At 41.2% G+C, this 11346-nt stretch overlaps 2 protein-coding genes across 4 annotated transcripts in view; both read left to right on the top strand.

Moving 5' to 3' along the window:
• tnfaip6 (tumor necrosis factor, alpha-induced protein 6) overlaps window positions 1–1022 on the top strand; it is a 15578-nt gene extending 14556 nt beyond the window's left edge. Inside the window, exon 7 of the mRNA XM_024263955.2 lies at window positions 631–1022. Coding sequence (XP_024119723.1) covers window positions 631–731 — 101 coding nt within the window. The 3' untranslated portion in view covers window positions 732–1022. The remainder of the gene's footprint in view (window positions 1–630) is intronic.
• Window positions 1023–2809: 1787 nt separating this feature from the next.
• rif1 (replication timing regulatory factor 1) overlaps window positions 2810–11346 on the top strand; it is a 35487-nt gene continuing 26950 nt past the window's right edge. For 2 of the 3 annotated variants that reach the window (XM_024263953.2, XM_024263951.2), the window contains exons 1-7: window positions 2810–2996; window positions 7515–7656; window positions 7729–7807; window positions 7880–7976; window positions 8062–8192; window positions 8257–8351; window positions 9624–9813. In XM_024263953.2, coding sequence (XP_024119721.1) covers window positions 7541–7656; window positions 7729–7807; window positions 7880–7976; window positions 8062–8192; window positions 8257–8351; window positions 9624–9813 — 708 coding nt within the window. In that variant the 5' untranslated portion in view covers window positions 2810–2996; window positions 7515–7540. The remainder of the gene's footprint in view (window positions 2997–7514; window positions 7657–7728; window positions 7808–7879; window positions 7977–8061; window positions 8193–8256; window positions 8352–9623; window positions 9814–11346) is intronic. The other variant, XM_024263952.2, reaches the window with a different exon arrangement.

Below are 11346 nucleotides of genomic sequence, written 5' to 3'. Positions count from 1 at the left end.
TGTATTTGTGTTTATTTGTGTGTCTTTTGCATTTATGTTTGTTTTTCTTCTGTGTTTACTTGTGTTTACTTTGTGTTTGTGTGTATTTGTGTTTACTTTGTGTTTATTTTTGTCCATTTTGTGTTTTTTTGTTTATTTCATGTTCATTTTTGTTTATTTTGTGTTTATCTGTGTTTTTGCTTTAATTTGTGTTTCTTGTGTTACTTTTGTGTTTCTTTTGTGTTTATTTGTGTTTCTTCTGTGTTTATTTGTGTTTTTTGTGTTTATTTTGTGTTTATTTTTGTCCATTTTGTGTTTATTTCATGTTCATTTTTGTTTATTTTGTGTTTCTTTGTGTTTCTTCTGTGTTTATTTGTGTTTATTTCGTGTTTATTTTTGTTTATTTTGTGTTTAATTGTGTTCAATTGTGTCCCCGGTGATGCCTCAGCTGTCAAAGTGTTAACACAAACATGTAATCCATCATTTATTACATGAATCAGCGTATTATGTTAATCACGTTGATCACGCTAGCAGTGATAAAATCCCAGTAAATCAGAGAACACAAACTCGAGTGTTAAAGGGTTATTTGCTTTGATCGGCTTAATTCGTGACCACCTTACATGTGACAACTCTCACACGTTTGTGTTGCAGGAAACGTGATGACCCTGAAGTTCCTCTCGGACGCTTCAGTCACCGGCGGCGGCTTCAGGCTGCAGTATGTCGCGTTTAACGCAACAGAAACGCACACATGATGCTCCTGGACACAAACGTCTTCTTGTTCCTATATTGTGTATCTGAATACTTTCAGATCCAGCATTCAGTGTGTTTTCATAGGAACATTTGGCAGAAAGAGTTTGTTTAAATAAGTGTCTTTGTTTGGTGGAGATCATTTTTATTGTGATTTCAAAAATGAATCCAGAATATTCTTATGATGAGCTGTGTAAAAATAATCTGAGGCTTCAGTTCTGTTAAAAAGTTCCTTCTGTTGTGTGTTTACTTCATAGTATAAAATAAAGTCTTTGATGCAGTGATCTTTTAATGATGATGATGTCGTTTTTATACAACATTTTAAAAACTTGTGTCGTTTTTCTAAGTCATATTTTCTGTAGAGCAGCAGGAGTTCATTAGAAATACCCCTCTGAGATGTGGGTGGGGCCCTGGAAGAGGAGCAACCCCGCCCCCTTCTCCACCCCGTCACTGAGAACTCTGTTTGTATGCGCTGCCTCTATCTTACAGCCCCAACCTGACATAGCGGCAAAGACAACGACTGTCCACTTGAAGGTGTTTTGCAGGAAGATGCTGTCAGTGAGTTATATCACTAGAGATAGCATGCTAGCTTGTTGCATACGCTAAGTTGGACGCCATATTGGAATGGTATAGATGTATGATTACTTCTGTGTTACAATTGTACACACAGATCTGGAAAAACTAGAATGAGACTTTTCACTAGTAAATTTTTGCTGTCAGCTGATAAAGGAGAACTTCTAGAGAACATTTGAACAAGATCTGAGTGAGTTTACTCTCAATAATGAACGTTTAGGATGATCTTGTCTATTCAAAGTCAATGACAGCTTTAGACTTCTCACTATTTCCATGTTTTCTATCAGGACCATCGATCTTTATGTTTATGGAGGATGATGGTGGTATTTCTATGTATTAGACCTCAAATCAGAGGTACAAAAGGGGACAACAACGAAAACTGGACACCAAAAATAAAAGGAACACGGTTTATTAAATGAACCAAACCCTGTGTCCTGAAATGAACAAACATGAAATTAGTGTGCTGGTTAAAAAAGATGGACCTCCAACTAAGTATTGCCCAAACACGGACAAAAAAATGGAATCTATCCCGGACGAGGCCCCAAGTCTTGGAACTACTTCAGACTATAGCAGATAACACAGCCATTTTCTGACTGTAATTATCACAGTTCTCAGAGTCAGTGAATGCATCGGGACTGAAGCTACCACCCCTGTCGATTTTGATTGATCCTTCGTGTTAGCCCCGCCCCAACGAGGCCAAAAGTTTTTAAAAGAAATGATCAGATTTGAAAACAACAACAAAAAAAGAGTTGAAAGTGAACAAAAAGTTTTGAAAGTGAAATTTTGAGTTTTGAAACCTAAAAACCAGAACATTTGAAGCTGAAAATAATTACATTTATGTTAGAAAAGCAACAAGTTTGGATATTTGACTTTTTTTGGCCAAACACCAATATTTTTTTCAATTTGTTTTATTTAAGTTTCAAATATTAATGGCCGTGATTTGGCTCCATAAGTGAGAGTTTCTGGCTCCAGCTTTGGTCTGTGAAGGTCTGACCCGAATGGTTCTGTTGAAGGTTGCAGACCTCTGCCTCAGATCGAGCAGAAAGACCAAAGAAAAGGGGTTAACTGTTGGAGAGTCTAGTTGTGACTGCTATCATGTGTATGCATTCTCATTACCAAACAGCACATTTGGCAGAAAAGAGAAACCAACATTTCAGAGGACATGTTTTCATCCCGTTTTCAACGATGTGTTTATTTTGTTAATGCAAAAGTTTACTAATATTTACACTAACCCCATTATCAGTGCAGTTATCTGTAGTTTTAGTTCAGTCTGCGGGACTTCAAGGATTTTTGCTTATTTTTAGGATTAAATAGTGCGCGTGAGCAGTTGCCTGCGTGCGCACGTGCGTGCTTGTTTTTATTTTAGAGGATTTTTGATAAACATTATGAGATGGAACCACGTGTCATAAATAAAATGTGCTTGATTTTATTGTTTAGTTGGTCGGTTTTCCCTATAAGGTAAAGTGGGCGTGTCTACGTGTGACGTCGGGGGTTAGAGTTCATTTCTTACGTCGGCGTGCTGCTTTGGCGCCAGCAGATTTCGCGGGGTAAGACGCCGCGGTGGCTCAGCACCAGACGGAACCAGAGCTTCCGGATCCTTCCCGCCGTTCCCGGCCCGGTCGAAGCAGGAGGAGGAGGCCGCAGCAGCCCCAGCGAGGCGCGTGTCTCCGGGGGGTCGGAGCGCGCGAGGCGGTGAGGTCGGTTCCGGGTGGGCCCATGGTACCGGGGATCCATCGTCCGCTCTCTGCAGGGTGTGTGGGTCCGGCGGGACTCCTAAAACCCCGTCTGCTGAGCCGCTCTAGTCTAGCTGGTAGACAGCAGGTGGCTCGTCCCGCCTCGTTCATCTGGACTCGGAACAGACTTGAGGTTCTGATCCCTGAGCTCCAGAACCTGACGTCGGAACCCCGCAGCTAATGGCGTTCGGTCAGACTCGTGTTTACATCCTCAGACAGAACCGAAGGACCAGCGTCCTATAATGCTGGGGCCCGGAACACGCACGCGCACACGCGTATGCTCACACCGAACGGTCTGATACTGAAAAAGTTTCAGGGGCTGAAAGATGCTGAAACCTCCTTCATCTGGATGAACAGGATAACTGGGTCGTGGATAGAAAAAGTGGGAGGAGCCTGAAGTGGCTGAGAGCAGAATGAAGCCAAGTCTCATCAGCGCTAGAAAACAACATTTACTGAACTCAGGGTTTAATTTAAGATGTGAAGTTTGAAGGGTAACCAAACACCAAATCAACTTGTTTTGCTGTTGACTTTTATAAATGAGGCTTTAAAAGTCTGTCTGTTTTGTGAAAGTATAGTCTAACACAGTCTCTGTGCTGCCCCTAGAGTTTAAAACGAGGTATTACAGAAAACGGTGGACTCTGTGATGCTGACGCCAAGAGTGGCGGAGGAAGACCCACAACGCCGAGAACGGTGGAGCTTTCTCTGCGATGTCGATGCTGAGAGTGGCGGAGCTTGCTAGCTCGCTAAACCGGCCCTTGGAGAGCTGGCGGACGGCAGACAGAGAGCGGCTGTGGGATGGGGAGGCAGCCTGCTCGGGCCTCCTGAACTTTATGATTTATTTTTATGCATTTATTTCCATCAAGACGATAATAAGATTACCTTGAGCTAAACTCGCTGTCAATTACTTATCCAGGCCACACCTCCTCCGCTTAGCCTGCCTCCCCTAGCCCCGCCCCCCTATTTGCATTTTTCCAAATCAGGACTGCGAGTCGAGTTGGCCTCCAACTGTCCTGTTTGGTTACCCTTTAAAGGTCTGTTCCACAGTTGACTATTTCCAGGCCTGTAGAGATAACAAGCTAGCTCACCTGCTCCTGAAGGTCCTTATGGGTGAACCATTGACTGTATAATAGCACTGGAAAGAGCGGCTGTGAGATCATGACCCATAGAAAATCCCTTACCTCTGGCTCCAGTGAAATTAAGCCAATTCAGTTGCCTGGATGCAGACGCGCCATGTTGGAACCAGACGACAGTGATTGAAGTGAATCAAGGTTTCTTTGATAACTGCTGTCACCAATCAGAAGTGAGCTTGTTAGAAGTCCACACCCCTTCCTGTGAAAACAGCTCGGGAGAACCTGTCAAACGTTCATGGAGGGGCCAGGTGCAGCGCATGCTATTACTGAGGCCTCTGATTGGTCAGTTTATAGCTTAAATAGCTTGAACTGCAGACTAAAGGAGCAGCAATACGTTTGGGAGAGATTAGAAAGGAGTCTGAAAGTTTCCTAGATTTGACCCAATGAGAGTCGGGAAGAGGCTGACCGTTATTCTATGAGCTTCAAGTGAGTAACTCAGGAGAACTAAAGTTTGGTTCACTTATACTGTTAATGACACATTTGATGACACACAAAAAAAATCTTGTTTTCTTGAGCTTGGCTTGTGTTCTATTAGAGAATTTCAGATTTTTGATGCTCTAATTTTTGCAGCTGTGTGCTGGACATATTTAAACATTAGTTTGTTTGTTCCAGGTAAACTGCTTCAAAAAAAAAGTTAAATTCTACTTTGAGTTTGACCCAAACCCATAATGATCTAAATAGTTTATCCATCTTAATCGTGTGTCAAAGTCAAGGCCCGGGGGCCGGATCTGGCCCTCCAGATCATTTTATTTTATTGTTGTTAATGGCCCGATGTTATCTTGTACTCATTTCTAACTTGTATAATTTTGACAAAATATATTTCTATGGAGAGCAAAATCTTGAAAGTTATTTAAGGTTTAAGTTGATTTATTCTGGAATAATATTCCTGCCTTTTTATTATTCATAATTATGTTAAAAAGTTACAGTTTTAAAAATTGTCATTATACTAGCTTTTTGACTATTTTAGCATTTACTAAGATTCTTTAGGCAATTTTGGAGTTTAGCTAACATTTCAGCTCCATGCTAGGTGTTTTGGCTAACCTAAATTTCTTTTTAAGTTTTTTTAGGCTAATTAGGCATTTAGCTAATATTTTATCGAGCTATTAGCTTCATTATTTTCATCTATCAATTTCAGCGTCTTCAGCGGTCAAATTCATCTTCCAGCATTCACATTAGCATTATTGCAGGCAATGCTGTACATTTAGTTCATAATTATGTTATGGTTTTGAAATTTTAAAATGTAGTTTTAGAGTGTTCTATAAATGTTTATCCTGTTCGACCTCAGGTGTGTTTTGGATTCGGCCCCTCGATGATTGAGTTTGACACCTCTACCTTAATGCTCCGTGTAGTTCAACTTGGTTGGAAGCCGGTCGGTCAAACGTTTGAAGTCCTGGTTCGTATTGTGCTGTTGTTTGTTTTCCCAGCACGAGTTATACTCTAGATGCTTTACAGAAACCATTCACCATTATACCTCTACATGTGCTGAGTCCAACAGTTTATCTTCTGTGCGCGTTAAGGTGTATTCCTATTCTCAAAAGCTTAAAATCGTGAATAACAATTCACTTTAACAGTAATTCATATTAGATTTTGGTTCATTTTGAACGATCCGATTGGATCTGATTCACTGACCAGCAATGGATCCAGAACATCTTGATCCCAAACGTCCACTAGTGAGACTCAGATAAACACCTGTACTGAACAGTGCTGGTGAAGTTTTCCAGATTCTTGTATTTGTTCTAGATAATAAAATAAATATGTGTCCAAACAAACAAGTAAACAAGATTATTGTTGGAAATGATGACGGCTTCTCTCCTGGATACGTCTCTTAGTTTCAGCTGTGTTGTAGTGAATGCTCTCAGCTCTTTTCTGCTCTTGGCTCCACTCTGCCTCATTAGTGCATTTGAAGCCCAAACATTCCCTCTGCTGGAAGTCTGCTTTGCAGGGAAAAGACTCGTCACAGACACGAGCTGGGAATGTGATCGCACAGTTTTAGTTTTCATTTCCAGTGTGGTTTGTTTTCACGTCGCTGAGTCAAACTGACATAAGCACTCAAAGCTGTAATGCTAACGTGAAATGAAATGATTCTAGAGGAAAGTTTGATGTATTCTCAGCTGTTTTCAATAACTGATTTGTTTTCTTCTTTGTATGCTCAGTCTTCAGTGTTTTTGAATGATCTGGCGTTTAGTGCTGCAGACAAACTTTAATCCTCCTGTCTCACGCTGGTCGCCTGTCAGACCAGGACTGTTTTCTTGTTTGTGTAAACGTGTTAGGCAGAGGATCCACAGACGGCTGAAGAGACTTCACTTTTTATGTCTGACATCAGCAGACTTCTAAATCCATTAAACGTGTAAATGTGAGCTGATGTTTGGTGTTTTGCTGCCCTCCTTTATGCCAGCTGCACTTCTACTCCTCCATTCCTCTCATGCACCAGCTCAGCGGCCTTATGGTAGAGTGTCCACCCTGAGGCTAGACCGTGAGTTCAAATCCATGGTCCGTTCATGCTGCCAGGGTTATATTGGGGAGGTTTAAACTAGGGCTGGATATTGATGATTTCCAGAATCGATTCAATTTATGATTTATTTATTTCTTTTTTATTCTTCAATTAAATTTTGAGTTTACACATTTCTTTAGAAATACATTAAATATCTACTATTTAATTTGAATATATTCATATTAATCTGATCCAGTTCACATACTGGAAATGTATCAGTGAAATAATGAGATTGTTAATATCATCCAGTGTTACATGGATTCTCTAAAGGAGAAGTTCTAACTAAAATGTTCAGATCATTAACATTGTAAACATTGTTCTGCTTCTCCTGGAGGACGTTTCAGTTTGGCCACTAGGTGGAGATCATGCTATAGCATTACACTTATTTTTCCAAGAAGAATAAGCATAAAAACAATGTTTTAGACCACAAATAGTTACTTTAAATTATTTCTTCAAAATATTTAGGAAAATTCATGTCTGTGAGTTTATAAAGATGTTCATCTAGTCAGCAATATGTGTTTAGGTCGACTGAGTGTTAGCATTAGCCGTCCTATGAGAAATGTCATTAAACATTAGCATCAAGCTAGTAGAGCTTACCTTTACCTGCTCAATTGATTCATATATTTTTCTGAACCAATCATTGATCTGTTAAGCTTAGATTCAAAATGATTAATTGATTTTATAAATCCAGCTGTGGTTTAAACCACTAAATGATTCCTCAGCGCATCTGTGTCTGCAGCTCACCGCTCCCCCGGGGATGGGTCAAATATGGAGACCACATTTCACACACTCAGGTGCATGACGGCTAATGGAACTTTCGGGGAAGGTGTCTCTGACTCCTCCCACTTGTGTTCTCTCAAGGGCTTGATAGAGGGAGGTGAGCAATAATGATGGCGGCTGCAGGGCCCCCCAGCACTTCCGGCTTCCTCCCGTTGCTGGAGACTCTGGAGGACGATGCTGCTGGAGAGGCTGAACAAATCGATGCCTACCTCACCATAGCCAAGTAAGTGAGCCGCCTGGCGGTGTACAGGAGACGGTCTGGACCTGGCGCTCAGACAGGAACTTGTGTTTGCAGTCGGCTGAGTGGAGATGACGGACGCCACTTCCTCCTGGAAGTTGAGAAGCATTTTCCTCGTCTGGGAAAAGTGTTTTTGGTGAGGCTGCTTGAACACAAACGGCTGCATCCGTGCTGCGTCTGCTGCGTCTAACCCCTGAGTGTGTCCCAGGTTCACATTGGCAGTGCAAGCAAGGAGCTGTCCCACGCCGCCCTGCAGGCTCTGGGGTTCTGCATGTTCTACTCCCAGGTGGCGTTGTGCGTCTCCGGTGCGTCAGTGTGTCCACGCCTCGTTTGCTTCTGCCGCCGTCGGGCTGCTGCTCAGGTTGATTCATTTTTTTCTGGCTGTTTCAGACGTTTTGGCCGCAGAAATCCTGTCAGCACTCTGCTCCCTGATCTCAAAGACCACAAAGAAAAACACCTGCACCAGAGCATTATGGGTCATCTCCAAACAGAGCTTTCCTGCAGACGTGGTCGGCAAAAACGTGAGTCGCTGTTGAGAGATGCGAGGAGGAGGAGGAGCTTCACTGATTCCTGTTTTTCTGACAGGTGCCCATGGTGCTGAGTTCTCTGGAGAGCATATGGAACCGCTCCACCGTCCCGTCTGTGGTGATGGAGCACGAAGCCATCAACGTCATCATCAAGTAAAGCGCATTTACAGCTCAGTTTAGATCAGGGGGTCAAAGTCAGTCACACAGGGGGCCAAAATCCAAAACACAGCTGAGGTCACGGGACAAACAGGATAAACATTTATTAAACTCTAAAACTACATTTTAAAACTTTAAAAATGTAACTTTTTAACATAATTATGAACTAGATACATAACATTACCTGTGATAATGCTGGTGTGAATGCTGTAAGATGAATTTGGCTGCTGAAGATGCTGAAATTGATAGCTAAAAACTGTGCAGCTGATAACTGAAAACCAGCTAAAATGTTAGCTAAATGCCAAATTAGCACTCCAAAAAAACCTAGGTTAGCCATAACAGCTAACATGTCACTGAAAAATAGCTAAACTTCAAAATAGCCTTAAAACAGAAAAAAAACTAAATTTGCAAAAAAAAACAAAAAAAAAAAACAGCTAGCATGTAGCAGAAATATCAGCTAAACTCCAAATATCCTAAAAAATCTTAGTAAATGCCAAAATAGTCCAAAAAGCTAGAAGAATGCCAACTTTAAAAATGTAACTTTTTAACATAATTATCAAGGTTTTCCTGCATAGAGAATTTGGTGGCAGCAGCCAACACCTACTTTACAAACGCCACCAGCTCCTGGCCGCTGAAAGGGGGAAAAGGTGGCTGATTCTAGGAACCAATGATGACGAAATGATAAAACAGAAAATAAAAATCCAGTAAACAAATAACCAATATATAATTATAAATATTTTTATGTTCAATGTCAAGGTAACAATATTTATATATTTTGTTTTGTAAACATGGTCTTCGGACCCCCCTCTGCTCATTTCAGAATGGTTCGGTCCGACTGGATGTCACTGCTGCAGGTATGCTGCTTGTGACAGACTGGCCCACAAAGTGTGAGGGAGAGGAGACGTGCTTTTAAAAAAATCTGGATCCCAAAAAATCAGGGAAAAAATAAAGACGGAAATATTTTGAGCGCTAATTACTGTGAACGATGGGAATCGACCCGCGGTCGGCTGGAACTGTTGTTTTTCTCTCTCTCCTGAGTTTAGACGTTCATATGAAAGTTTAAACTAGCTCATCCTTCAGATGCAAATATCACAGGAGTTATTAACACCTGATTTAGGGGAGTACCCCCATGAAAAAAAGAGAAGAGTAGACGGCTTTTCTATAGCCGTCTAGCCGTCACGTGCACGGAAAATCTGAATCTACTCGTTTTGGAAATGATAATTGATACCGAACTCTATTCATAACCCGTCTTGTCCCGGTTCTGTGTAGGCTGCTGGAGCAAGTGCCGACCCAGATGGGGGAGGGGGCGGTGCGCTGGGCGAAGCTGGTCATACCGCTGGTGGTGCACTCGGCCTCCAAGGTGCGTCTGCGAGCGGCTGCTGCCATGGAGATGGGCCTGCCCATGCTGCTGACCCAGCAGGCGGACGTGGCCGCAGCCATCGAGCCCGTCATGGCTTCGGTGAGTCCTGAGCGCGCTCTGTCCGACCAACGCTACGCCCAGGATGCAGGAGAAATGGATCAGTTGATCTGTTCTAGCTCGTAGAGAAGTTCTCACCTACAGAAGATGACCGCAGACAGTCTTTCCTATCAGAACAGTGTGAGGAGGAGATCATCTGGAGTTTACTGCTGTTATTACCACTAACTTCTGTCAGGAAGTTTAAAAACAGAAATATTCTCTAAATAAATGTCCAGCCTCCGTCCTGCAACTACAGTGAGATCCACGGACCACTCAAAGATTAATAGTAAGGCTGTAACGGACCACAGAACTCACGGTTCAGACCATTCTCGGATCAGAAAAAAATGGGGAAAAAAAATAAAAAATCAAGAAGATAAAAGCCTAAAATTACTTTTTTGAAAAACTTTAAAATGTTTATTTGAGAAATCTTATCTAAAGTACTTCAAAACATAAATATACACTAACATCTTTGAACTTTAAACATGAATGAAACTGTAAAAACATGTAGTTTCTGTTCACATTTACATGTCTGGAGACCAAGTCTACAAAAACTGAGAAAACGGTGATTAATATTTGGGGGGTGCAGTACGCATGTGGCTCGAACCGGTATATCCGTGATCTGTACACCCCTAGTTTGGGCTGGGCCATGTGGACGAAAAATCTAATCTCTGATTTATTTTATTTTTTTCATTCCAAATTCAACTTTCAATTTTTATAGATTTTTTTTTTCTCCCTCCTTTTACTTTCATTAACAAAAGTTACAAATGACAGAATATTAAAAAAGAAAAAAACTATTTAATATTCATATCTCCTTTGGAAATTTGCCTGAAGATGAAGTACAACTAAATACAAGCTGTAAAATGTTTTTAGAACAAAGCAGTAGCTGTATTGTGAGCTACCATGTAATAAAGAAAAATGATACAATCATTCGGCAACAGCCCTCAAACTGATGTTACTGTTTGAGGTTTGATGCTCTAAGTTTGAGGTCACAACCTCAGTGACCAAAATCTAGTTTTTGACTCTAATCTAAACAATTTTTTTACTAGACACATTATTACAGGATTTTACAAAGAAAAACCATAGGTGTTGTCTTAAAAATATAATTTTGAATGGAGACATGGAGGAAGTCACAACATATAATTAACTTCAGATGAAAAAACACTTTTTTTTTCCTAAGGAACTTTTTTAGCTCAACACTGGGTCTGTAATGCTACGGAGAGTTTACTAATTAAGTTAATACAAAGTGGATTCATGCCTGTTACTACATTTATAAAAAACAGCTATTATGAATGTCTTATGAATTACTGCTGCTGCAGCTCATTAGCTTTAGCAGCTAATATCGTAGCATGCTAGCATCAGTGTTACAGACGGACGCTAGCATGTCTTCAAATCAACACTTTTATGAAAGGTTCTGTTGCTGCTGCAGACCAGCAGCTTTATCCTCCAGTTCTGGATCTGTTTGAAGATTTCCTACTGCTGCATCAGCTAAAGCTAACCGCCACACAAACGATTAGTGGAATGGAGTGGTGGGGGCTT

The sequence above is a fragment of the Oryzias melastigma genome, unplaced genomic scaffold, assembly GCF_002922805.2.
Source record: "Oryzias melastigma strain HK-1 unplaced genomic scaffold, ASM292280v2 sc00274, whole genome shotgun sequence".
Lineage (NCBI taxonomy): Eukaryota > Metazoa > Chordata > Actinopteri > Beloniformes > Adrianichthyidae > Oryzias > Oryzias melastigma.
Note: the sequence above shows the minus strand (reverse complement) of the source record. Positions and strands in the feature narration are given on the sequence as shown.